The sequence below is a fragment of the Anas acuta genome, chromosome 1, assembly GCF_963932015.1.
Source record: "Anas acuta chromosome 1, bAnaAcu1.1, whole genome shotgun sequence".
In the NCBI taxonomy this organism is placed as follows: Eukaryota; Metazoa; Chordata; class Aves; order Anseriformes; family Anatidae; genus Anas; species Anas acuta.
The window spans coordinates 124,863,387-124,888,483 of NC_088979.1; the positions used below are offsets into that span (position 1 = coordinate 124,863,387).

Below are 25,097 nucleotides of genomic sequence, written 5' to 3' on the forward strand. Positions count from 1 at the left end.
AAGTATTAGAAGCTTCAAAAGCAGCAGAATACTTTAAAGAGGAACGATTAGGTTAGGTAAACCTTCCCAGAACTGAGATACAAAAAATATCTGTGGTGAAAGACACTCAGCTTGTGAAATTCAAAGTCAAACCATTGAAAGTCTTCGACACAGCAGCTCTTCGAACAGCTGGGATATTCCCTAATGATCCTGGCAGTGAGATGTAAAGTCTTAATTTTGTGTTTTTATTTAATTTGGGAACTACACCTTTCAGCAAAGGAATCTATTACTACCCTTCAATACTCCAGGCAGTATTCATTGGTTGATTCAGCAACGGTATAGCTGGTTAGAAAATTACCCTTGTTGCTTGGATGCAAAAACTGATTTTTCAGCTGGCTACTGGAAAATTCTGTTTTCCAGTGCCTTTCTTCAGAAATATGGGCACCAGTTCTGAATTCTTCAGCATTTCTCAGGGAAAGGCATAGCTACTGGGAATAAACTTAAGTTTGCTACACTGTGGTCTGGTTTTTCATTAGAAAACCTTTAAGAGTGTTGATTCTGGGAAAATAAATAAATAAATAAATAAATCTGAAAGTACCTAATCTACTTACCAATCAGGCTCTTTTTAGCAAGAATGGGATGGAAAAAGTGAAAAGCTGAATAGAAAAAGAGATATAGAACCCAACATGCCTCTGAAAGGAGAAGATACAAACATAGATGAGTCCACCTCCATAATAATGCTAGGGTTTTCTTTGCCAGATCTAGGAACCAGCACATCACAGGATACAAAAGTCAAGTGACCCACACTTTGGAGCAGAAGGGATGAAGGAGAGGAGAAAGTTTTAAACAACATTTGAAGAATTATCCCTTATGAAGAATTATCCCTTATGAGGGACTAGGAGAGAAATAGTTTCTGAGTTAGGGGACAAGATTAGGGGTCTAGACACTGAAGCAGGACTACTCCAGCAATAGCAATTGCAACACTTGCAATGCAAGACAATTTTAACTGGGCTTCACCAAAGCACAGAACAAGAATAAGTTATGAAAGGGTGGGATATGTCCTACTTGAAGCATATAGCTAGCTATGAGGAGGAACTGGGGCTTGGAACTCTGAGTGCCTGCACACTCTTCCAAGGTGGTCGAGGATCTCATAGGAAGCTGCGTAACTCTGCCCATAGGCTTCAAGGCAGGGACTGGGGGGGATCTGGCTGCAAGATGTTATATTCTACTTTGCAGTTTTAAGGCCAGTTCTGAGGCTTTAAGAAAATTGGCACTGCCATTTCTGCCAGCAGAAGTTGAGCTACCTAGTGGAACATATTTCTACTCCCGTTCCTGCTAAATCTAGTTCTGCCAGTTGGTGCTGAGGGAACCATGACAACCTGTGTGAAACAGCATACTGGGAAACAGCAAGGTAAACCTGTTCAAATTTTAGAATTACTCTAAAAATGAGCAGCCTCCCTTGGAACATTTGAGGACCAGGGATCCCAAGAGAACTGCTAACACTGTGATAACTACCAGGGAGCTAAAGGTATGCAATGTGGTTTGTTTTGCACTGGGGCAACTTTGCAGTTTATGTGACCAAAGTGAGGTCTCACAGTGGGTGACTAGACTCATCTCTTTACACGGACTTTTGGATTTATTTCCTAACATTGTATAGTCAGTGTTATATTTTTATACACAATCTAGAACATCATAGAAATAATTGGTATCAGTAATGTTGCAATGTTACATATAACTAAGCTGGAAAAAAAAATAGACCATCATAAAATCTCCTTTATCTTGAACTTTCACATTCTGTTGCTGCTATTCCTTCTGTGTGTACGCAAGAGCAGCACTTGCTAAAACCAGCTGTTCATTCATGGAAATGTAATGCTATGCTCAGCTTCATAGCTAAGTAAAATGGTTTCCTCCTCAGTACATGGCATCAGAATTCGTGCCGACTGGGGTAAGGTACAGTATCAATCAGGACAAAACAACAATGTGGAGGCAGAAGATTGAGAAAAGGATTTCTGTCATGTCCTCTCTCCCCTGAGAGAGGGACACAGCAGCAATGTCAGTGTAGTTTATTCAGTGTTAATGGGGAGTCAAGTCCACTGGTCTCAGCAATACAGTAATCTTAGTCTTATGCATCCTTGGGGGAGCTGCTTTAGATGGAGAAGGGGAAAAATGAAGGCGGAGTCAGGCCCAATAAATTTGCCCTGCCCAGAAGCAAAAAACAGGCCTTCAGCATTTCATTCAAGCTGCACAGTAAAATCCTTCAGCGCAGCCTATCTGAAACGCATGATGACACTCCCTGCAGAAATGAGACTGGGCATGCCTGCTGGGAGCCCTGAGGTGGATGCTGTATCCCATTTACCAAGGCACTGCATCATCTCATAGACTGAACCTTGCTTTTGCCGGTATTTACAGATTCACTGAGATGCGTCAGCGTTCCCCAGCAGACACTGAACTGCACAGCCTGCCACAGATATTTACTGTCTCTCCAGCGTATCAGTGGGGAACGGGGCGGTGTATTCTCTCTCTCTTTCTCTCACACACACGCACACAGACACTGAGGGAGGTAAGTCCAGCCCCCAGCAGTGGGGCCATCCCTCTGCTGCTGGATTTTTCCAGCCAGAGCATCTTGCCAGCTCTGCTGTAATTTATGGAGATTGGTTTCTGATGTGGGGCTTCTTCTGTTACGACAGGGACCTACTGCCTGGTGGGGGGAGAGCTGCAATCAGGGCAGGAGAAGAGAAGGAGAAGAGGTGAAGAACAGAGTGACACTGGGGGACTGGAGAGGACAAAAGGAGAAAAAGGCACATAGCATTTAAGAGATGGGTGAGTCTTAACTAAGAGAGCAGGAAGGAAGGCAGAGAAAGCGAGAGGAGGACAGCTGTGGGGAAGGGGAACAGAAGGGAGTTCAGAGACTGAGTCAGCTTGAAAAGCACAAACACCAGGAAACAAGTGCAGAGAGCACCCCAGCATACAAAGAAGGACCTGTTTTACCTGAGTCTTCACTATGAGCACAAGAAAGAGCTGCCCCCTGTCACCGGAGCAAGAAGATGGGGAGCAAAAACAGAGTGAGGGTACTCCTGACCCAGAGCGACAGGACTGTGAAGTGGAGCTGAGGAACAAAGCTATTCTGCAACAGAAGAGGCGCCTTAAACAGGCCACACAATTTGTACACAAGGACTCTGCTGACCTGCTGCCCCTGGATGGCTTGACAAGGCTTGGCACCTCCAAGGATCTGGTGAGTCCACTGGGAACCCTTTTGGGTGTGGGTCCTCATCCTAATAGCTCCCTGTCCCAGCTGGGAAATGCTTCCAGGCTTGTCAAAGGATCACAGGTTCAGCAAAAATTAAAGTGCCCCTCAGCATCACCTAGAAGCAGGTTTGAGTGAAAAGAAAGAATAAATCCCCTACTCTTTGCATTCATCTTCCCATGCATCCCCATAAGGAATAAACTCTTCACAGAGGCAGGCAGACATGGAGTGCAAGGACTCCCCAGAATCCAACTTTCTGCTCACCCTGTATATAAATATATTCATCTGACATTTACATTTTCATGTGGGACTTTTCTGAAAAGTTCCACATGTTTCTGTATGGTTCACCTCAAAAGCAAACACACTCCTTCCTGGACTCAGCTGGCAGGGAAGCACAGTTCATAAAAATCCTTGAGGATTATGTTTGACCTTGTCACCTTTTTGTATTTTTCTCTTTCCCCCTACTCTTTGGATTTATGGAGGGGTAAGCACATGGCAGGACTGATAGCCTGGAGTGCAGGCAATTTGAATGACAAGCAGCTATGGATGACATCTGTGGGGAGGAGGCGTGGGAGTGAGGCCTTGGGACATCTCCCCATGGGGATGTGCAGCAGGAGGCATCAGGGAGGGATCTGCTCCAGGAGATCAGGCAGAATCTGTGGTCTGGAGGGTCTTCCCCAGGGAAACATGGCAATACAGGGATTCATTTCCTGTGGAATCTCTTGATAACTTCACTGCATGCCCCTGGGTGGGCCAGGGGCAGGCTCAGTGTCAGGAAGTTCCCTTATTTCAGCTATGGCAGAGGATGCCCCTCCTTATATCCAGTGCTTTCTTCTGTATTCCTAGACCATTGGAGCAACACCAGGCTTGCTTGTGTGTGTCTGTCCTCCTCAGGTCATTTTCCTTCTGTTTTCCCTGCTCCCTTTGCAGGCCACACCACTGCTGGCAACAGGGCACTGCTTAGCACTAGGGCACAAGTCTGTGGGACAGGCAGGGTCCTGGGTGTGTGGGTCTGAGTGGAAGTCATCCCCTCTGCTGAGACCTGAGACCAGCAGCTCTGCCACATGCAGGTGAGGAGTCAGTGTTGAGGGCTCTGTGCTGTTAGGCTCTCCTATTCCCACCACACTTCTCACATCTGCCCCACCTGCTGATGAAATTCCTTGGTTCATCTGTTGCAAGGGTGGCTCCTTAAAGTCACCCTGAGACTTCACTGCATGCTGTCCCAGCCTTTCAGAGCAGCATATCCTGCTTTCAGCATTGCAGAATGGTTAAGACTGGAAGGGATCTCTGGAGGCCATCTGGTCTAACTCCCCTGCTCAAGCAGGGACACCCAGAGCACATTGCCTAGGATCATGTCCAGACAACTTTTGAAGATCTCCAAGGAGGGAGACTCTACTACCTCTCTGGGCAACCTGTGCCAGTGCTCCATCACCTGCACAGTGGCAAAGTGTTTCCTGATGTGTGGAGGGAACTTCCTGTGTTCCAGTTTGTGCTCATTGACTCTTTTCCTGGCACTGAGCACTACCGAAAAGAGCCTGGCTCCACCTTTTTTTCACCCTTCCATCAGGTATCTATAGGCATTGCTGAGATCCCCCTGAGCCTCCTCTTCTCCAGGCTGAACAGTCACAGGTCTCTTGGCCTCTCCCCATAGGAGGGGTGCTCAGTCCCTTGATCATCCTGGTAGCCCTCTGTTGGACACTTTCTAGTATTCGTATATTTCTCTTGTACTGGGGGCTCCTGAACCAGACACAGTGCTCCAGGTGTGGCCTCACCAGTGCTGAGTAGAGGGGAAGGATCACCTCTCTTGACCTGCTGGTGATACTTTGCCTAATGCAGCCAAGAAAGCCATTACCCTTCTTCTCAGAAAGGGCACATTGCTGACTCATGTTCAACTTGGTGTTCACCTGCACTCCTTTTCAGAGACTGGTCCTTTCAGAGACTAGTTATGAGTATGCCTCAGGGTCAGAACACAGTCACTGCCTGAATTGTAACAGGGGAGTCACAAAGATGACCTACTGGCAAGGAACAGGGCCTTTCCTGCCCTGTGGAGATGCAGATCCAACCAAGCTGGAGTCTGGAATGCTCTATTCTGTCTGGCAGCACAGGCAGTCTGTCAATGACCCTGTGCATAATGCAGTGCTGCAGCTGGATATCCAGACCACATATTTCGCTGTTCCTTGTACAGTTTTCAGCAGGGAATGGGTTTGGTAAAATTTGAGTGTTCTACTGCATGGTTGTTGAGCCCAGACCCAAAAGCAGAGAAAAACATGTCTATCTGCTTTGCTTTGATATCGACTCCTATCACAACATGCCCCAAAAATGACAACTGCGTTGCCCTGCATATTAGAGATGATAGTCTTGGTGTTAGGATGCTGGCAGCATAACATCTCAAGTACCAAATACTTGCCCTAGTGAGACAGGCATTGTTAGAATTTCCTATTATAACCAGATTTGCTGGTTAATCTTTAATCTATAAATAATCTTTTTAGACATGAGAATCTCTCACATGTGAACAACAGTCAGCCACTCAAAAACACAGCATATTTCATGCATGGTCTGTAACAGAATGACTGAAACATTTTTGCTGTGGACCTAGCAAGCAGTAAATAAAGCATAACATCTTTTATGCTATGGAAATTTACCACTGGTGGCAGAAGGCACAAAATAAAGTGTGATACCTGTGCAAAGTTCATGCACATAATGCAATACCCAGGGTTAATGTGGTAATTGTGTTACCTCCATTCCTGCCTTGCCTTGAAGCAAGAGAAGAATCAGGCTTTAGATTCCCAAGAGCAGTGTCCTGCATTCAGCAGTCCCTGCAACTTGATGGGCCACTGTGATATTACTGACATTTTGGGGGCTGAAAATCAGAATCCAAAATTCTTCTGTTGAGCTCATGCAGACTGTAGGCTTTATAAATGATCTTCATATTTTCTTCCCCTTTCACACTTGGAGAAAATGTGGAATAAAGGGAGATTGTCCAAGGTCACTCCACAGGCCAGAAATAGAGCTGAAGTCCTCTTGGTCCAGTGCTCACTTCTGCCACAGTCTCTGCCATATCCCACAGGAATAATAAAAGGCAGTGAAGAGTCTTCTGTCATATGCTAGTAACAGGAGCCAGAGGGCCCTTAATAGACAAGAGGACAGAATATGCTTTCAAACACTCCACCAGTCCTATGCAAAACTCCCCCCTGTTGCCAAAATTCATCTGGCTCCCTTCTGGATGAAAAGAAGGAAGCACTTAACACAGAGCAGCAGCATTACTGGAGAATTTGATCTTGGAGGGAGTGAAAAACACCCTGGAGTCCAGTTGCACTTGTATAGGGAAGTGATTTTAATTTCCCAAAGCATGTCTCCATTGACAATGTCAGAGACTCCTGCTGTGGCAGCATTCCAAGTCCTAAAATCAGGGCAAGGCCCCCAGTCATTTCAAAACTGACATGTTTTCTTATAAACACAGGCGGTTATATTTTTTCCAATCTTTTCTGTGTATTGAGGTTGTGCATTCAGGTTATGCAATGCATTCAGCAGTCTCTGGAATTTGATGCAACCATCACATCTCCAAAAAAGAGAAATTATACTTTTCAGTGGAGACCTCACATTTTTAGCTTTATCACAACTACATGTGACTTTATTATTATTATTATTTATATTTTTTTTTAGTGGAAAAAATTAGCTGCATGAATTCAAATATTTTGAAAGTACTAAGAAAGTCTGAAGACCTAGCTTCTCCCTTCCCAAAAATCAGGACCTCCAGCTCATATCACTTCACTAATCATAGCAGTGCCTTGAGATTTTACATTGGAGAGTCTGAAAATGATGAGTTGCACTGGGAACCTCCTCCTATCCTCCTGAGAGTGTTCAGAGGGTATCCTTTCCTGCTGTCTGCCACAACTCCCTTCACATCCTCCCTCATCACCCTCTTCATCTCATAGTTTCTTACCAGCTCAGGAGAAATAATATTCTCCATTTCTCCATCTCATTGGTGATACAGAAGTCAAGGAGAACCCCAGGAGTCTGTTCTTGAATTAGATGTCCTCCCAGTCCCTAAGCTTATCTACTCCCCATCAGTGCCGAGCCTCTTCCCCTCCTGAGTGACAAGAAAGGGACAGAGAGATCAGCTGCAAAGGGCCTGCTTTTTCTGTGGGAAAGGTTGCGGGGAAAGGGGAAGGTCATTCACATGCCAGAATGTGAGAGAAAACAGAGGAGGGAGTATGGAAATTTATAGCCCTGCTGGTGGTTCCCTGCCCTTTTCCCATGGCCCAGACATTAGTTGGCAGCCCAGCTGGCACTGTGCTCGGAGTATTTAAGGACTGCAGTTCAACAGCCAGATGTGCTGTGGACCTGTGCAGTGGGCTGGGAAAAGACCAGGAAGAGGAATAGAGGAATATTTTTGCTTCACTTTTTCAACTATTACACTGCTTCTCAAGCAGAGTGTGAATGATCTGGATCTTGCCCCTTGGGTGGTGGAGAAACAGAAGCACAAGGGACTTAGCACCTTGCAAAGAGTCATGTTGAACGTGACCAAAAAGCCTCTAACAGCTGCTCCAACCATTGGACAAAGCTGACAAATCAGTGTGCAGTTCAAATGGGAATTTATACACTTCCATGGCCTCATCACTCTAACCAAGTGTAAAGGTAGTCTGAAGCATACACACCCTGCAGGGTTACAACAGCCCAGCCCATTGGTAGGTCTGGTCTGGCTCAGATGTTTTGCCTGCACATTGATAAACTCCTACATCAACCTGCTGCACCATCTGAGAGCTGATCTATATTTCTCTTCCTTCCTTCCTTCCTTCCTTCCTTCCTTCCTTCCTTCCTTCCTTCCTTCCTTCCTTCCTTCCTTCCTTCCTTCCTTCCTTCCTTCCTTCCTTCCTTCCTTCCTTCCTTCCTTCCTTCCTTCCTTCCTTCCTTCCCTCCTTCATGTCAGAACAAAAAGGTTTTCACCATTTTCCTTCCCTTTTCATGCATTGCCCCTTTTTCAACCCAGAAGAGAGGAAGGTGAAACAGCTACTTCTACATGAGCTAGGAATAAAGCAGATTCTCAGCTGTTGATCTGGTTGGTGGCACTCCCTGTAGCTATGAACAACATAGGGCTCAATAGATGCTCTCCCAACTATGAAAGGAATCAAAATAATATCTCTTGTGATGGAAGGAAGCAGAGACAGACTCTGAAGTACATTAGAGGCTAGTTTTATTTTCCTATGCAGTGAAAAATTCCTGTTTCACTACAAATAAATGCTTGTACACCTAAGGTTTCTGGAATCCTGCCTTCTTATCACAGGTGCATCACACATGTGCTGTCATCCTCCTTTCCCCCCCATTAGAAGGTGTGAATGTGTCTGGCTGGGTGTCAGCATACACACACCAGGTAGTGTATTTGCATACCTGCACAGGTATGAGCATGCAGAGTGCATGTTCAGCTGAAGGAACAGATATATGTGGGGAAAGCATACATCAGACGTTCTTCTCCTCCAACAACTGCATCCCAGAAACCTTCCTGTCACAGACAGTTCAATACTTTAAAATCATCACAGGGGCTGCAGAAAAAAAGTTTGGGATTTAAAGAATATTTCTTGGGATAATCCTGTCATGAATCAGGACGATGAATCAGGTGAGCCAAACATTTGCAATCTGCTTTCCTGGGCTAGCAAATGTCCTAGTCCTTAGCACTATACTTAGCTGGGATTTCTCTTTCTTTGTGATGGAGACAGCAGCCGCATAGTGTGGTCCAGCGGCGCCTCATGGAAGGCAATCTGAACAAGCTGCGGGGCGAGACCAGGGTTCGGTCTGCATGGGTTCAATCTCCACTGGCAAAAGACCGGGATGAAAAGATGGAAAAGGGAGAGGACAGGACAAAAGAGACCTCAGCCCTGCTAATACAGTGCCAGGTAAGGCAACAACACGGTGCTGCTCATTTCATAGTGATGGCAAACGCTCACTGAGTTCCCACTCCCAAGGGCCATTCCAAGTTATTAATAGCAAAGCCAGCTGAAGCTGATTTCCCACATGGTCTCTTCTGGAGTTCAGATCTTGTTCTTCCAGCAGACACAAGAAAGCATTTCTACCACATGCATTCTGGTTGTCCGTATTTGAAGATAAAAGAAAATAACTTCTTCACATCTCCTTGTTTGGTGCTCAGCTTTCCTGTGATATGAAGTGTTGCATAACTGCATACAGAAACAAGGAATGTCTCCTTATCACTCTAAGACAGGTGCTCTTAGATGATTTACACGGACTGAATCCAGTCTGGTCAGATCCTCACAGGTGTCAAAGGACCTTCTAAGAAAGTGACTAACAGTGTTCTGAATTAGCACTGTTGGATTTGTCAATGGAAGCAGTATTTTTATCTCCCTTTTCTTCTTATATCCACCATGCAGCAGAACACACACTTCCATGGCCCCTACAGATAAAAGAGCGTGTCCAAAACCTGTGTCTCATAAAAGTGGGTTTTAATGCTGCCTGATGTGCAGATATGAGACTCATCAAAGATATACAGAACACTGACCTGATATAAAAATCCATTTTACAGCTGTGTCTTTTTCAGTACTTTGTCCTAAAAAAATTATCACATGGTAGACTGCAAAGCTTTCAGCAAAAGCATATACACCTTTAAAAGTTCAGCTGGCAAAATTAGTTATCTTATGAACATCCTGATGCTTTCTGACATGTTCAGGTCTCAGGTCTCAAAACCAAGCAAAATTATTGCATAGTTTGTTTTCCAACCTTTACTGTTGCAAAAAGTCATTGCTCACTCTGGGTTTTAGACCCTGGGGTAGCTAAGTTATCATACTAGGAGTAGGATGAATGGCACTCAGTACAATTTCTCCAAGTAGCCAGTGTCTTTTTTGAACAAATGAAATTGTTTCTTTTAATTTAGTCAACCCTCTACATTGCTCATGAAGAGGAACGTCAGTGATAAATGGTGTTTTTGTCAGGCATGTATCTCAAACAATGACAGCCAGGCATAGGCATGGGTATCACATACCAATGGCAATAGAGTCAGAATCCACTAATCGTTCCTCTTTTGTGATTCTAAGGACTATACCTGTGCTGTCATACACATTACATGTTTCTTTATGGAGGTAGGTTAACACACATCACAGTTAAGGAAATAGGTCTACTATATCACTTAACTCTCCCTGAACTAAATACCGTTTGCACAGGCGCTGTCTCTTTTCCTGCACTCCTCATTTTCTGCCCTGGACTATTCTCACAGAGCTTCCCACTTTCCCCCTCCCTCCCTGCAACACCCCCCCTTGCTACTAAACCCTTGCCAAGTAAACCCAAGACTGAGTGTTGTCACTCCAACAAGTTGTAGTTTCCCTGTGCCTAAGGCCTTTTATACTTCCAAAGATCACAGATCACAGTCTGTAATAATTGTATTGCAGAGTTGTTCACCCTTTTACTTAGGTAAGTTACTCAACTGGTACTTCAGCAGTATACCTATTTTATGGCATTTTTTGTAAAGCAGTTTGGAAAGCTTGTCACATGAGTGCCATCTGCACAGTAAAAACAAGCCGTTATTTTTATGGTGGAGCTTGTGTCTTGACTTGGAAATAGACACTGAAAGATTCCACTGCTTCCCAAGGCTGCTTTTCCTCCATGTGAAAGTAATGTGGGGGTTAACCAATATTAGTTGCTAAAAGCAGTTTCTTGACCTCAGAGCTGACATTATTTCAGAAAACTGTTTATAAATGATGATCCTTACTGATACCTCTCCCTCCTTATTTTACGGAAATCTACACAGTTGACCTTTAAATAAAGACTAATGGAAACTGGTAGTAACAGCCTAAAACTTCTGGGGGAAGAGATGAGAGTAAGCAATGTGATGAAAAGTCCTCTTAGTCCAGGAAGGCTTACAGTGCTCATGACTTCATTGTGTACTACTTACCTAGTCTGCATCATATTTCTGGTACACTGGGCCAAGAATTCTCCTCGGTCCCCAGGTGAGTTCTCTGGGTAAATGATTAGTGGTGTAATAGGAAGTTGGACAGCTTTTGTGAGGCTGCTGGAGCTGGTATCTGCAGGGCTGCCTGCCACCCAATGGGAGGGTTTGAATTGTTCTCTTCTACAGGGTGATCACTGTCCTGTTATATCCTAGCAAGTTTTTATCTTGCAGCTTTCCCAGCCTGCTTTGGAGCAAAACACAGCAGCCTGCCTAGTGATACAGTTCAGGTTTATTATCACAACAATGATAACAGCTCATCCGTCTCAGTTCTGCCTGCTCCCACATGCGTTAGAAATTGCTGCTCATACTCTGGGTTTCCTGTTTTGGAAGAGCTGATTCAATGCCTTTTCTGTAGCTGAGCCATGTAGAGTTTGCCTCTGTGAGCAACGGGAATGGTCAACTCCTTCTCAGTAGAATCCATTTCTGTTAATGAGAAAGTGCTAATTCAGCTGGACACTGTTGGCAGGCTGTAGTCTGGACAGATGCAGCATCATGCCTGACCTCACACTCATGACTAACATGCCCATTCAGATAATGAGGAGGCACAGGACAAAGCAAGGAGAAAGATGTACCTTAGCATCTGCAGTTTATGCTTTATTCTGTGTGTCTTCTTAACCCAGACGTAATCCTTCCAGGCTGGGCTGGTATGTCTGTGAGGGTCAGGCAGCACAGACATTATAGAGTTCCAAAAGTAGACAGAAGAGGATACATTTTGTCCTCTGGGTCCAGTCCATTTCCAGACTGTTCTCCCTCTAAAAGCCTGAGTTTTGTATTACTACTTTTGCCACAAACAGGTGCTGTCATGAGGTGAGGTGGGATATTTCCAGTTGGCCTTGGGGATCTCTATGGGCAGGCACAACTCTTAGTCCAGATTGTTTAAACTCAACCTGCCAGACAGCCTGGAGCCGTGATGGGTATTTTTATTTAATTTTTTCTTAAGCAAGCAGAAGTATTGGCAAAGTCAGTAGTTTCTAAATAGAGTGCTTTGGAGCTGGTCCCCTTCTGTGAGGCTCTAGCATGCTCCCCCACTTACATAAAGCATATTTGTGCTAAGAAGCAGGAGGCATGTTCATAATAAAGGGCAACAGAATGTGGTGTGTTCTGGGAACAGGCATCAGCTTGTCTGTGTCGCCTACTAGCTAGATCATGCGTGATATGTATTACCATGGGACAGCAGTTCAAGCTGCTCAGGAGTGCAATAGGACTGCTCATTTGTGAAGGAGCTGGAAAGAATATTCCTGTGCGAATGTGCAAAGAACTGCAGGGAGAGCTGCTGGGGGTTGGGTTTTCTGTGCTCTGGTTCTGTTTCATGAATCTTCCAGCTGGTATGAGGTCATTTGAGTTCTTCCAATGTATGACTCTGTAGATCTCTGGCAATTTCAATATCATGTGCCAAAGAACACCCTTGAATTGAATGTAGCTGACAGTACGGCTGAGATGGCTCAGATTGTGGGGAGGGTACATAATGGAGAAGGCACGGTATTGGCAGCCAGAAGTTTTTGAGATCTGTTCTGGTTTCACTTTGCTAAGTATTTAGCATTACCTGCCTTACTTTTGTGTTGTAAGGAGTCCTAAACGTTTGCAGCCAAATGGGTTTGTTAACCAACTGGACATAATACCTTATGAATAAGATATGGTTTTTTACATTAAAAAGGAAAATGTATAATAACCAAACTAGGAGCTGTTGAAATATATGTCTGTGTAGATACAACTGAGTACTGCCCTCCTTGTTCCTGGATGAGACCACACATGGCAAATGCTCATCCTTCTAAAACCACCAGCATTTTTTAAATACACATCATAAGTACATCTATGAGTCTGACATGATTCTTGGTGAACTCTATAAAACAAAATAGATCAAGATCTCTAGCTCCAGTGGCCTTGCAGTTACCAGAGTGATGACTTTCTCAACTAAATGACCCTTCTAAGAATGTGGTTCAGGATGATGAAATTCTCTATGCTGATGTACTACAGATGTGTCTGGGCATTTAGATCACAGGAAGAGCTCCAAGGCAAAACAGATTTGAAGTTTCCAGCATGTAACCTTTGAGGTTTCCTTGAGTGCAACTAGCACTCAAGCTACTAATGGCATTGTGTGTTTGCAGCATTACAGTATCTCTCACAGGAGGTGATTTCTCCTTTCTCTTTGTAATGACTCACAAACAGAACACTGTTGAGAATAAAACCTTGGAAATACTGGATATAGCTCTTGCTGATGTAATAAGCATAAACATATTTAGTTAAGAAATCAGGAAATTGAGACAGTTTCCTTGACCCTACTGATGATGTGTAGTGAATCTCTGATAGTCATACTGATCCACTTCAAGCATTTAAGCTGTTTTCAGGAGTGAGCATAAGGGGGGGGAGCTATGACAAGTGTGTTGCTGCTTCTGAGTGGCTCACAGCACTGTGTGCCACAGTAGCTGGAAGAGAAGCAATCACAGGCAAAACATTAACAACAGCAGTAGGATAATAAGCCTCCCAAGAGGAAGATGCTACTTCATTATTTTAGTATTGGTGAAAGAAGACAGAGCCTTGAAGAACTGAGCCGTTAAGAATACGTATGGTTAGGTACTATAAGTAGGTGCAAGACATATTTTGCAGGTGGCAGTTACTCCATCTTTTCCAGTTCCTTTACTAAGTCATTTTCCTCCTCTTTTTTTTTTTTTTTTTTTTTTTTTTTTTTTTTTCCCCTCTGAATATAACCCATATTAATGTATTTGCCAAAACTATTTTTTCAGGCTTCTGCCATATATGAAAGCTGATGTTAATTCAGCATCTCTGGCCTGTTGTTTAGGACCTCTTTGCAGAGGGGACAGAAAATAGTTAGTAACCATATTTCCTGTTCTCTATCTACTGCAAGTGGGTGAAGAAATAAATGGACAAGGCACTGCAGATTGTTCCAGTAAGATCATGCAGTCATGACTTTGCTGCATGGCATTCAGTCTCTCCTGATCATAGATCACAGTCAGCTGTGAATATTGAAGCTGTAGTGCTGCCTTGGTTTAACCTGGCAGGCAGCTAAGCACCACACAGCTTTTCACTCACTCCCCACCCCAAAGTGGGATGGGGGAGAGAATCAGAAGAAAAAAAAAAAAAAGAAAAAGAAAAAAAAAAGGTAAAACACATGAGTTGAGATAAAGACAGTTTAATAGGACATAAAGGGAAACCATTAATAATATCATATATATATTATTTTTTTTAAATGGTGCACAATGCAATTGCTCACCACCCACCAACTAATACCCATCCCATCCCTGAGCAGAGGTCCCTATCCCTGGCCAACCCTCCCAGTTTTTATTGTTCAGCATGATGTCATAGGGTATGGGATATCCTTTTAGCCAGTTTGGGTCAGCTCTCCTGTCCCATCCCAGTTTCTTGTGTACCCACAGCCTTCTTGCTGGCAGGGCACTATGAGAAGCTAAAGTCCTTCACTTAGTGTAAGCACTGCTTTGCAACAACTAAAACATCAGTGTGTTATTATTACTGCTTTTCTCCTAAATCCAAAACAAAACACATACCAGCCACTATGAAGAAAATTATCTCAGCCAAAACCAGGACAAGTGCTTGTGTCATGTTTCCTTAAAGATCAGTCTAAGAACTTAAGTCTCCTACAAAACAGACACCTCTTGATCAGATTGTTTCTTGAATTCAGGAATCATGGGCGGGCCAATTATCTTGTGAACTGCCTTAAATTTGGGGATATTTGTCTGGATGCTTCTGCTTCTCCAATAGACATCTTCTGGAAGATGGAACCCCAAAATACTCAACTGAGAGCGGACATTTAGCCCTAGAATATTGTGCCCTGTGACACCAGAAGAAATGGAGAGAGGAAGCCTGTAAAGGATGTACCACATGGTTGTGTTTATTTAGAAGCTTTCATTATATCAATAATGAAAGCTAATAAAAATCTCTAATAAAATCCATGCATGTTTTCTGAACAAAATAATAATTATGTATTTCTTGACTGGAATACCACTAAGTTAAAGTTGCTAATAACAGTTAAGTGCCTGGGCAGATATTTGCAGAGCACCATGGAGACTGTCATTGCCTTGGATGAGTCTCCTGCCTTCTGACTACTGCCTAAACGCCACACCTTTGGCTGCGCTGCTAAGGAGAGTCTAAGGGATTGTCACACTGTTGAAGGAGTGTGTATGTCTACTTTGAGCCTGAAATAATTATCTGATTTTATGTTTTTTTTGTTTGTTTGTTTGTGGTTTTTTTTTTTTTCTAGTGCCAAGGTCAGGTATTGAAAGCCACTGTTAATACTGGATGTCTGCCAAATCTCATCTCCACGAGATGTTTATACCAGTTGGGGTAAGTCTTTGCACACTAGAAAAGGAGAGATGGCTAAAAACAAACACAAAACTAACCAAACAAAAAAAAAAATCACACAACCACTTGAAAAGGACTTAGGGTATCCCTGATGCCTAATCCTATAATGATAATTACTAGTAGCATTGCACGTTGTGGTGGTTTTACCCATCTGGGCAGCGGAACTTCACCACAACTGTTCTCACCCCTCCTCAGAAGAAGAAGAGGGGGGAGAAAATACAATGCAAAGGGCTCAAGGGCTGAGATAAGGACAGGGAGATTGCTCAACAATTGTCATAGGCAAAAAAACCTCAGCATAGGGAGATTAATATAATCTATTACCTATTAGTACCAGAATATAGAGCAGTGAGAAACTAAAAGCAAACTAAAAACACCTTTCCCCAATCCACCCTCTTCTATGTGCCCTCGCCAAACAGGGCAGGGGAATGATGACTGTGGTTAGTCCCTAATGCTTTGGCTCTGCTGCGCCTTCACAGTCACTCTCTGCTCCTGCTCCCCGTGGGGTCCCTCCCACGGGATGCTGTCCTTCCTGAACTGAGCCTGTGGGGGCTGCCCGATAGGGCAAGGCATCAGAAGCACTCACAAAGTTGTGTGCAGACCCCAGACTAGAAGGAGGAGCTGTGTCATTCTGTCTGTGTGCACTGCATGGTAAAGCTGACCAGCTAACATCAGCCTTACCAGGGAGGAACCCAACTGGGTACTGCATTATGATCTTTTTTTTTGGAATCTGCCTACAGACATGCTGCATGAAAGATTCTTCCTCTTGTGGGATTGTTCACAGTGAGACCAAGCACTGCTATCAGTGAGAAGTCCTGTTTCTCCTTTTTCTCCAGTTGCAGCAATAACTCCTCTTGTGTCCCACAGGCTGGAAGAAGTGTCTGTCAAGGACTGTGGAGACCTTTCTCTTCCCATCCACAACATTGTTGGCCGAGTAGAACATATGGAATTGCAATTTGGCCAGGAGAAAGTGCTGTGTTCAGCACTGGTTGTAGGTGAGAGTGCCAGACCCTGCTCTCTCTCCCCCAGTTTCCTGTGTTCTTGTTGCTCTGCCAAGGGTATTTAAATGAATCTCTAGGAAAAAGGTAAGGTGGTAGAAGGTTGGTGACGTGGTAACCTCCATTGCTGGCTAAGCTCATTATATTTGTGAGTCCCTTTCAGCTGAGGATATTCTTTTATTTGTTTCTATCTGCTGTGTATATCCTCAGCGTAACCAAAGGCAAATTATGTAAGAAGAGTTCAGGGAAGAGTCTGATGTTGAAAGAGGGGAGAACTTTGGTGCTGTTTGGTCTCAACCCGGGATGTGGAAAATTATCCATTTATTTTAGGTCTCTAAAATGGACCTTTCATAGATTATCCAGACTGCTTGATAAATTCTCCGGTACCCTTTGTTCTCTGTCTCAATGGGCACTTGTACCCTTGGCTGGATGAAATTATCAGAGAAACTGGCACAGGATACAGCTTATACCTCAGAGTGTTTGTCCATGTGCTCCTCTGCCTCTGAGGCAGGTGCTCTGCAGGGAGCACCCTGGAAGAACCACAGTAGCTCCAGTGTGCTGAGTCTCCCCTTTTGTCCTGAGGCAGGACCCTTTGAAGGCAGGAGCTTTAGGAGAAAATGTCCCATCAGTAGCCACTGGCACACATCCAGAAAACAGCAGAAAGCCTCCCCTCCCCGTTCTTTTTTCCATTGCTCTCCTCAGCTTTTTTCTGTTGCCTTTATCTGTCCCCTCATCTTCAATGAATACTATTCATCTTTCCTTGCCCCCTATCTCTTTTCATGTCCATTCTTTCTGCTTTCTTGGTCATCTAGTCATTCCTCCGCTTCTACACCCCAGCTCAGTCTTCTTCCCTCTTGTTCTAGCCCTTCATGGAGACTTTGTATTAGTCCAGCACAGATGAATTTAACCCCATAGCAGTAACTACCCACTTTGCTTGGATGTGTAAATGTCTGCCTGCAAAAAGCAAAACTGCTGTATCTGTGCCTTACATCTCCCTGCACACACAGGTACTCTAGATTATGTGGTTATAAATAGAGTGACTATACCAGTTGACAAGGGAATGACCAATGTTATTTACCTGGGCTTCTGTAAGGCTTTTGACATGGTCCCACATGACATTCTCAGTTCTAAATTGTAGAGATACGACTTGATGGGTGGACCACTCAGTGGATAAGGAATTGGCTCGAAGGCCACCCCTAGAGTAGTGGTCAATTACTCTATGTCCATGTGGAGGCTGGTGACGAGTGGTGTCCCTTAGGAGTCTGTCCTGGGACCAGTACTGTTCAATACCTTTATCAATGACAGAGACGAGGGGGATTGAGTGCACCTTCAGCAAATTCACAGATGACACCAAGCTGAGTGGTGTGGTTGATACCAAAGAAGGAAGAGATGTCATCTGAATGGTCTTGGACAAGCCTGAGAAGTGGGCCCATGTGAATCTAATGAGGTTCAAGAACTCCAAGCACAAGGTGCTGCACCTGCATCAGCACAATCCCAGACAGGAGCACAGACTGGGAGAAGAACTTATTGAGAGCAGCCATGCAGAGAAGGACTTGGGGGTTCTGGTGGATGGAAGGATCGACATGAGCCAGCAGTGTGCACTTGCAGCCCAGAAGGCCAACTGCATCCTGGGCTGCATCAACAGAGGGGTGACCAGCAGGTCAAGGGAGGTGATTGTCCCCCTCTGCTCTACACTTTTGAGGCCCTACCTGGAGTGCTGCATCCAGGTGAGGGGCCCCCAGCACAAGAAGGATGTGGACCTGTTAGAAAGAGTCCAGAGGAAGGACATGAAGCTGATCAAGGGGCTGGAGCACCTCTGCTATGATTAAAGGCTGAGAGAGCTAGGGGTGTTCAGCCTGAAGAAAATGCTCCCCAGGAGACCTTACTGCAGCTTAAAGGAGGTTTATAAAAAAGATGGAAAACAACTTTTTGCTCAGGCAGACAATGATGGGACAAGGAGGAATGGCATTAAACTAAAAGAGGGGAGATTTAGATTAGAGATTAGGAGGAAATTCTTGACTCAGAGGGGATGGTGAGGCACTGGAACAGGTTGCCCGGAGAGGTTGTGGATGCACCATCTGTGGAGGTGTTCAAGAACAGGCTGGATGAAGCCCCGGGCAACCTGATCTAGTGGGTGGCATCCCTGCCTATGGAAGGGAGGTTGGAACTAGATGATGGTTAAGGTCCCTTCCAACCCAAGCCACTCTATGATTCCATGATATATATATATTTATATATTATATATATATATATATATTAAAAATACATATGTATATAATATATATATTATGTAATATATATATCTATTAGGCCAGTGGTTACAGGGTTTAAACCCTTAAACCAGATTACAGGGCATCCAAAACCAATAGGGGTGTTAATAATATTACTGGTGGCTGCCAAATCTTGTATACTCTAGACTTGGAGATTCTTTCTTCCTTGCCACTGGATGGATACAATTGATGACCCAGGAGTTTTCTCCATCCTAGTCCAATGCATGTTCTCATGTATAGGTTTGGACAGTAGCAAGGCTTACCATATACTCCAGAGAGGCACAAAGGACACAGACAAGGCGAGACACATATGTGTTGTCTTTACCAACACTCACATAAATGTAAGCAGCCTCACATAAATACCAGTATAGATAGCCCAGTCTTGGTCCTCCTCCCTGGCTGATCAGGATTGAAGGTCACTAACAGAAACTCACACACCTTCAGGTATCTAGATTCACAAGCACACTTACACACAGACTTATACACTTATACACATACTTTACAAATATCAGCACAGATTTTAAGTCTGTTTTGTATCTATGTCTGGGCCCTAGGCCCCTTACTCAGTCACTAACTCAGACCTTGAGTCTTTCCAGATGCAGCAAAGACCTCTTCCTACTCACTGACAAGACCAGCTTTAAGCGTGCTATCAGATTACAAAAATAAACATACATGCATTCAAGATTAAATTAACTGGGGAAATATGAACACACCCAGGTCTTTATACTTAGTGGCTTGTAGACCTCTCATACATATGCTTGTCCTCTCCAGGTGCTGGCTTATAAAATTCTGGGCCCGGTGGCCCTGGTTACAGCTGGCACTCTGAACTCTCCTGCATGATAATCTCTCCAATTGCTGGCACCTAGCTCTACAGGCCCTGTGACCCATAGTCCCTCCTCCAGTTGCTGGAATTCAGACCTTCCACCACACATCACAGTTCTCCCAGTTGCTTGCATCCAGGCCTATGCTCCCCTCCATAGTTACCAGGCTATAAGCCTTCCTATTTTCTTCGAGGTTCCCTTGTTTTCCCCAGTTTAGGACTACACCCAGACCTCTCTAAGTTACTCCTTTAATGGCTCATCAGTCAGTGGTAGAAAAGTGTTGATTTTTGGTTTTGTTACTGTTACCACCTTCTTGTTAATGTTTGCATGTTTAATTCATCACTTTCGTTGATATTTGTGATTAAGTTTATACTAAGAAGTTCTTAACCATATAACTTAATGAACCAGATGCTCTCATATTTCACTTCTAGTAGGAGAGGGATACTTTCTTTAGAAGGGCAGTGTCCATAGTTTTGAGCCTAATCAGTCTCTTTTCTCTTTTTAGATGATGAAATGCTGGAGTTTTGCATTGGTCTCCAGACTTTGTTGTCTCTCAAGGTAAGGAACAGCTTCTTGCAGGCCTCCTCTCAGAGTCCTCCAGATTTGGTTGCTGGAGGCATCAAAAATTCTCATGGTCAGGCCTTCCAGAGTGCCACTCGCAATGCTTGTTGCACAGTTACCAACCACACAAGCTGCAAATGGGAAGAGGAAAATGAAGAAGAAACTGGGAAAGGCAGGGCACACTATATCACTATATGTCTATGACTATATATGACTATATGTCTATGTTGCCTTTTGAATACAGATGGGAACAAGCCTTGTCTTTGAGCCAAGTGAAGCTGTATTGCTACATTCAATAGACATTAGCTGGGCACAGATGGAGAGAGTCCTCTCCTTTTGTCAGCTCAGAGCTCAAGATCAGCGCTTTGCTGAGCTTGGCTTCTGCGCCCCTCAGAGCATGGCCGCAGGAAGCTTGTGCCTGCCTGTCAAATACCATGGAGCCACATGGTTGGATGCATAAAGCAGGAAAAGCACTGGACTGAAAGGCTGGGTGATGTGAGGACGTCATCTCAAATGAGGTCAGATGAGAAGAAGGGAGGTGGACAGGTGGCCCTGTGAAGGGTTTAGAGATGAACTAACTGGAGGGAATAGGAGCAAGGAAGCTGCACAGGGGACAGGGAGGGGAACTGTGAGGTTGCTACAAATCCAAAGTGGGGTGCTTGATGGTTATACAGGTTTTCCCCTGTCAGACATCATAAGACTGAGGTACTTGCTACCTGGAATGTCCAGCAAGTAACCAGCTTTCTCCTTCTTAGTGTTGTATCGACTTGGAGGAAGGAGTCCTGAGATTTAAAACACTGAATCAAGATTTGCCTTTTCTACATGCTTTTGAAGAGCCTGGTCAGTGACTGACTGCATCCCCCATGTCTGGGGCTGAGAAGACTTGCTGCCATATGAGAGAGATGAGGGTGAGGCTCACGTGCCCCTACCCTTGCCAAATTCTGGGTTGATGCTTTCACCGTGGAGTGAGAAAAAGACAAATGGGTGCTGGGAACTGTTGTTACTGGGAGTGTCTCACCTTGAGAGAGCTCTCCCTACTTTCATTAGACCTTCTGCTTGTCCCCATGTGCTGAGTGGGCTTTTCCTTGTTTTTCTATCTGTCCCTAGTCCCCTGATTTCTGTTTCTCTCTACCCTTTTAATGACTTTTTTTTTTTTTTTTTACAATACCCTCTGTTCATGAGACAAGAGAGTCACTGTGAACAGTCTGCAGTTGTTCTATGGACAGGACAGTGCTTTTTCCAAAAGCTTCCAAAGATTGCTGTGTATGTTTCCCTTAGCTCTTTTCCTGAATGTGAACACACTCCACTCTCCTTTCTTTGTGGGAAGGGCTCTGTGGCCAGTCCCCTCACCTGCACTCTGGGAAGCTGGATTTTGTTACTTCTTTGCTGGCTCAGAGCAGAACAGGATTTTATTGGGGGAAAAAATGCAGCAAGAGCACTTTTAGAGTTCTTAATTCTAAGAAACCTTTGAAAAAAAAAAAAAACTGAACTTAGATTCATAGAGTATGGTAGACACCAATGGATGCTTGGGCTTTATTACTGCATCATTGGCTACTAGGCTATATTGTGTGAACAGCAAAGCTACACATGGTAACCAGGCTGCTCCTCTCCGCAATTCAGCTCCGAGAGCTATATTCCTATCACCTCTGCTGTATCACCGGTCTGCAAGCCTGCCACTCATGTTAAATGTTAAGATGAATTATAATACCCAGTCTTCTGCTCTGTTAGCAACTTTCTTTCAACATCAGATCTAGTGATTGGACACAAATACATCATCAACCTCAAGTCCTGGCATTTCACAGCCCATCAACTTTGCTACTATTGCAGGAAATGAGAACTAGACTACTATGCAGAATCAGCTCAGATCAGACAACTGTGAACTCATCTGGGATGAACAATGGTTATAAGTCACTTCTTCTTTTCCATTTGCATCCTAGAGCATAACTGTATGATAAATTCAAAGTCTATTCTTTATTAGCTATAGGAAAGATGTACCACATCAGGGCTTGCTCCATCTCACAACTATCTATTGACTATCCAAACTTCACAATGTCCCCTCATCTGCCCATATAATGTCATGATATCCTCATTTTGCCTATCCTGCTGGTTAAACACCACTGGCTCTCTTCCTCTCAAACACTTATAGAATCACAGAATCATTAAGATTGGAAAAGACCTTCAAGATCATTTGGTTCAACCACCCCCCTACCACCAATGTCACCCACTAAGCCATGTACCTAAGCACCATGTCCAACATTTCCTTAAACTCCCCCAGGGACGGTGACTCCACCACCTCCCTGGGCAACCCATCCCAGTGCCTGACTGCTCTTTCTGAAAAGAAATGTCTCCTAATTTCTGACCTGAACATCCCCTGGCGCAATTTGAGGCCATTCCCTCTCGGTTATCTGTGAGAAGATGCCAACCCCCAGCTCCCCACACCTTCCTTTCAGGTAGCTGTAGAGAGCAATGAGGTCTCCTCTGAGTCTCCTCTTCTCCAGACTAAACACCCCCAGTTCCCTCAGCCGCTCCTCACAGGACTTGTGTTCTAGGCCCTGCACCAGTTTCGTAGCCCTTCTCTGGGCACACTCCAGGGCCTCGATGTCCTTCTTGTACTGAGGGACCCAAAACTGAACACAGTACTTGAAGTGCAGCCTCACCAGAGCTGAATACATGCATTTCTGTGTGTTTTTTGTTGTTGTTGTTTGCTTTTCCCCTGAACCAGCTGTTGGATTCTGTAGTTTAACATAACACTATAAACAGTGGAGTTACAGCCTGGCAGATACAACTTGTGACGTGTTTACCAGTATTAGTTGGCATGACTGGCAAATACTTCTCCTACAAACATTAGGCTAATGACTTCTGTCGTTAGTCACCATATCTTGCAGCTTCAGATCATACTTCTTTGATATTCTTCTACTTGTGCATCTGATTATTTCTCGCTGTGAACTGCTTTGCATGAATCTGCTGAATGACACCAACAGTTTACAGTATTCTCTCACTTATGTCAGGACCAAGTATATTTGATGATCCCTTCTTAAAAAGGGCATCTACATACACATACATGGTTATTTTTTAAGAATCTTTTGATGTCAGGGAGCACATTAAGTCTTTTTTTTTTAATTGGGTTTGCAAGGCTTAAGACTGTTTCAATTGTAGTTTCATTTGGAAAATACAAACTTCCCTATTCCCAACTCTAGTCATCTCTATTCCTTTGGAGGGCAAAGGGAATGAAGGAAGTCTTTCACAAGAGAACAAAACCCACTAAAGTAGAAATTTAGTATGAACTGCCACCTTAGAGCAGGACATAGGCATATCTTGTGTGGCCAACACTGGCTTCTTCATGACAAGTCCTACACCTTCAACGTAGACAATGGCATTTTAGGGAGAATCCCTTTGAATTGCCTTAGTGGTCAGCTCCTGTTAGGGCTACTTTTCTGTAGAGTGTATATAACACTTGCAAAACTGTCTGCAGGGAACTATCAAAACAAGTCTGTGGAACAGAGCAGCAGGTATCACATTTCGGGCATGAGATCCATGTGCAAGAGGTAACCCAATCCACAAAACGTGCACCATCCTGAAGCCATAATCACATCAGTTGTCTTGCCAGGAGCTTGGAGGCACTTGGTTTTGAAAGGAATGGAAGCCCTCTAGTCATCCATATTCCCAGAGGCTCACTCACTAGCAGGTGAATTATGGAACTGAATAGCACTGAGATGCTACATACATTTCTAAGCAAATACCAGGATATACCTGAAGAGTAATAGAAATAATTGCATTCAGCAAAGAGATCACAAAAATGGGAGCAGGGATGGCCAGCAGCATTATTATCTCTCAGGTAAACCAAACAAACCCCTCCCTTTATTTTCTTGATAGTAAATTGAACCTCACAACCAAAGCTGTGAATAGTTTGTCTACAAACATCCCCATTGTCTGAGACTGTTGGACTCCTCACTTGCTGTGTGCTGTCACTAGGACACACAAACATAGCTTGCAAATCATGCCCTGTTACCTGGTACCAGTTACCTGGCACCAGTTACTGCTGAGCAGGATGCAGCAAACAACATTTGCTGCTGCGTGGAAAGGAACAACTAATTCCAATGCTGTGAATTGCAGTGGCTGGCAAGGATGAACAGGCAATGAGTTACAATGAAAATATAACTGCACCACTCCAGAGACAGAGCATATGTGGCTCCTTCTCTGAGCAGCTGTACGCTTCACAGAAAGTTGACAGCACAGGAAATAGTCTGAAGCATTGACTGTAGCTGCCAGTCTATTGATTGTCACTTTGAAGGTTCAGGGCATGAAAAAGAACAGAGAAGTCATCTTTTGCCCAAGGAACAGTACAGAAGTTCCAATTACCTCTTTTGTAGAGGTTTCATTTTATTTTGTGCACAAAGAGAACAGGAACAAAACATCTGCAACTTATGTACTGTACACAAAACAAAACTGTCAGAGAAAACCCTCGAACACTACTGTCTTCCTTCTCAGATGCTTTCACGATTGGATGGTATATAATGCCCATACCTTCTGACCTCTGTTCTTCCACAGCGAAGCATGCCTGGGCTTGCACAGCACACAGCAGTGTTACCCAGCAGAAGAGGGCTAGGCTGTACGGGTTTGCCCTGTCCAACATTACATGTTTTGTCCCATTTTCTTTTAAAGATGGTTCCTAGGAAAATGTTGTTTTTCTCCACTAACACTTTCCTGTTTCAACTAAAATAAATCAAGTTTGACTTACTTTCTTCCTTAGAAATCATTTGACCTGTAATGCAGTTTGTTTGGCATAAATCAGTTTCAGTCATACAACTATTTGTGTCCCCCTTGCGCTTGTGTTGCTAATAAAGGTTTCCATTTGGCACGGACTGTGAGCATTGAGTTGTTCTCTGTTAATGAGTGTAGGCAATCCTGTTTTGCTGTTAGGCCTTGAGAAGGAACTCCAAT

General features: G+C 44.1%; 1 protein-coding gene across 2 annotated transcripts; it reads left to right on the forward strand.

Annotated features, from left to right (window-relative positions):
- Positions 1–1,956: 1,956 nt before the first annotated feature.
- NRIP2 (nuclear receptor interacting protein 2) lies at positions 1,957–25,081 on the forward strand. Of its 2 annotated transcripts, XM_068700716.1 has the most exons (7): positions 1,957–2,539; positions 2,667–3,211; positions 8,938–9,114; positions 15,409–15,491; positions 16,374–16,501; positions 20,101–20,153; positions 20,912–25,081. In XM_068700716.1, the coding sequence occupies exons 2-7, from the start codon at positions 2,981–2,983 to the stop codon at positions 21,002–21,004; spliced, it is 765 nt and encodes a 254-aa protein (XP_068556817.1). In that variant the 5' UTR covers positions 1,957–2,539; positions 2,667–2,980; the 3' UTR covers positions 21,005–25,081. The 2 variants fall into 2 exon arrangements, with proteins under 2 accessions (XP_068556817.1, XP_068556807.1); XM_068700706.1 differs by lacking the exon at positions 1,957–2,539 and having other exon boundaries at positions 2,556–3,211.
- The last annotated feature ends 16 nt before the right edge of the window (positions 25,082–25,097 follow it).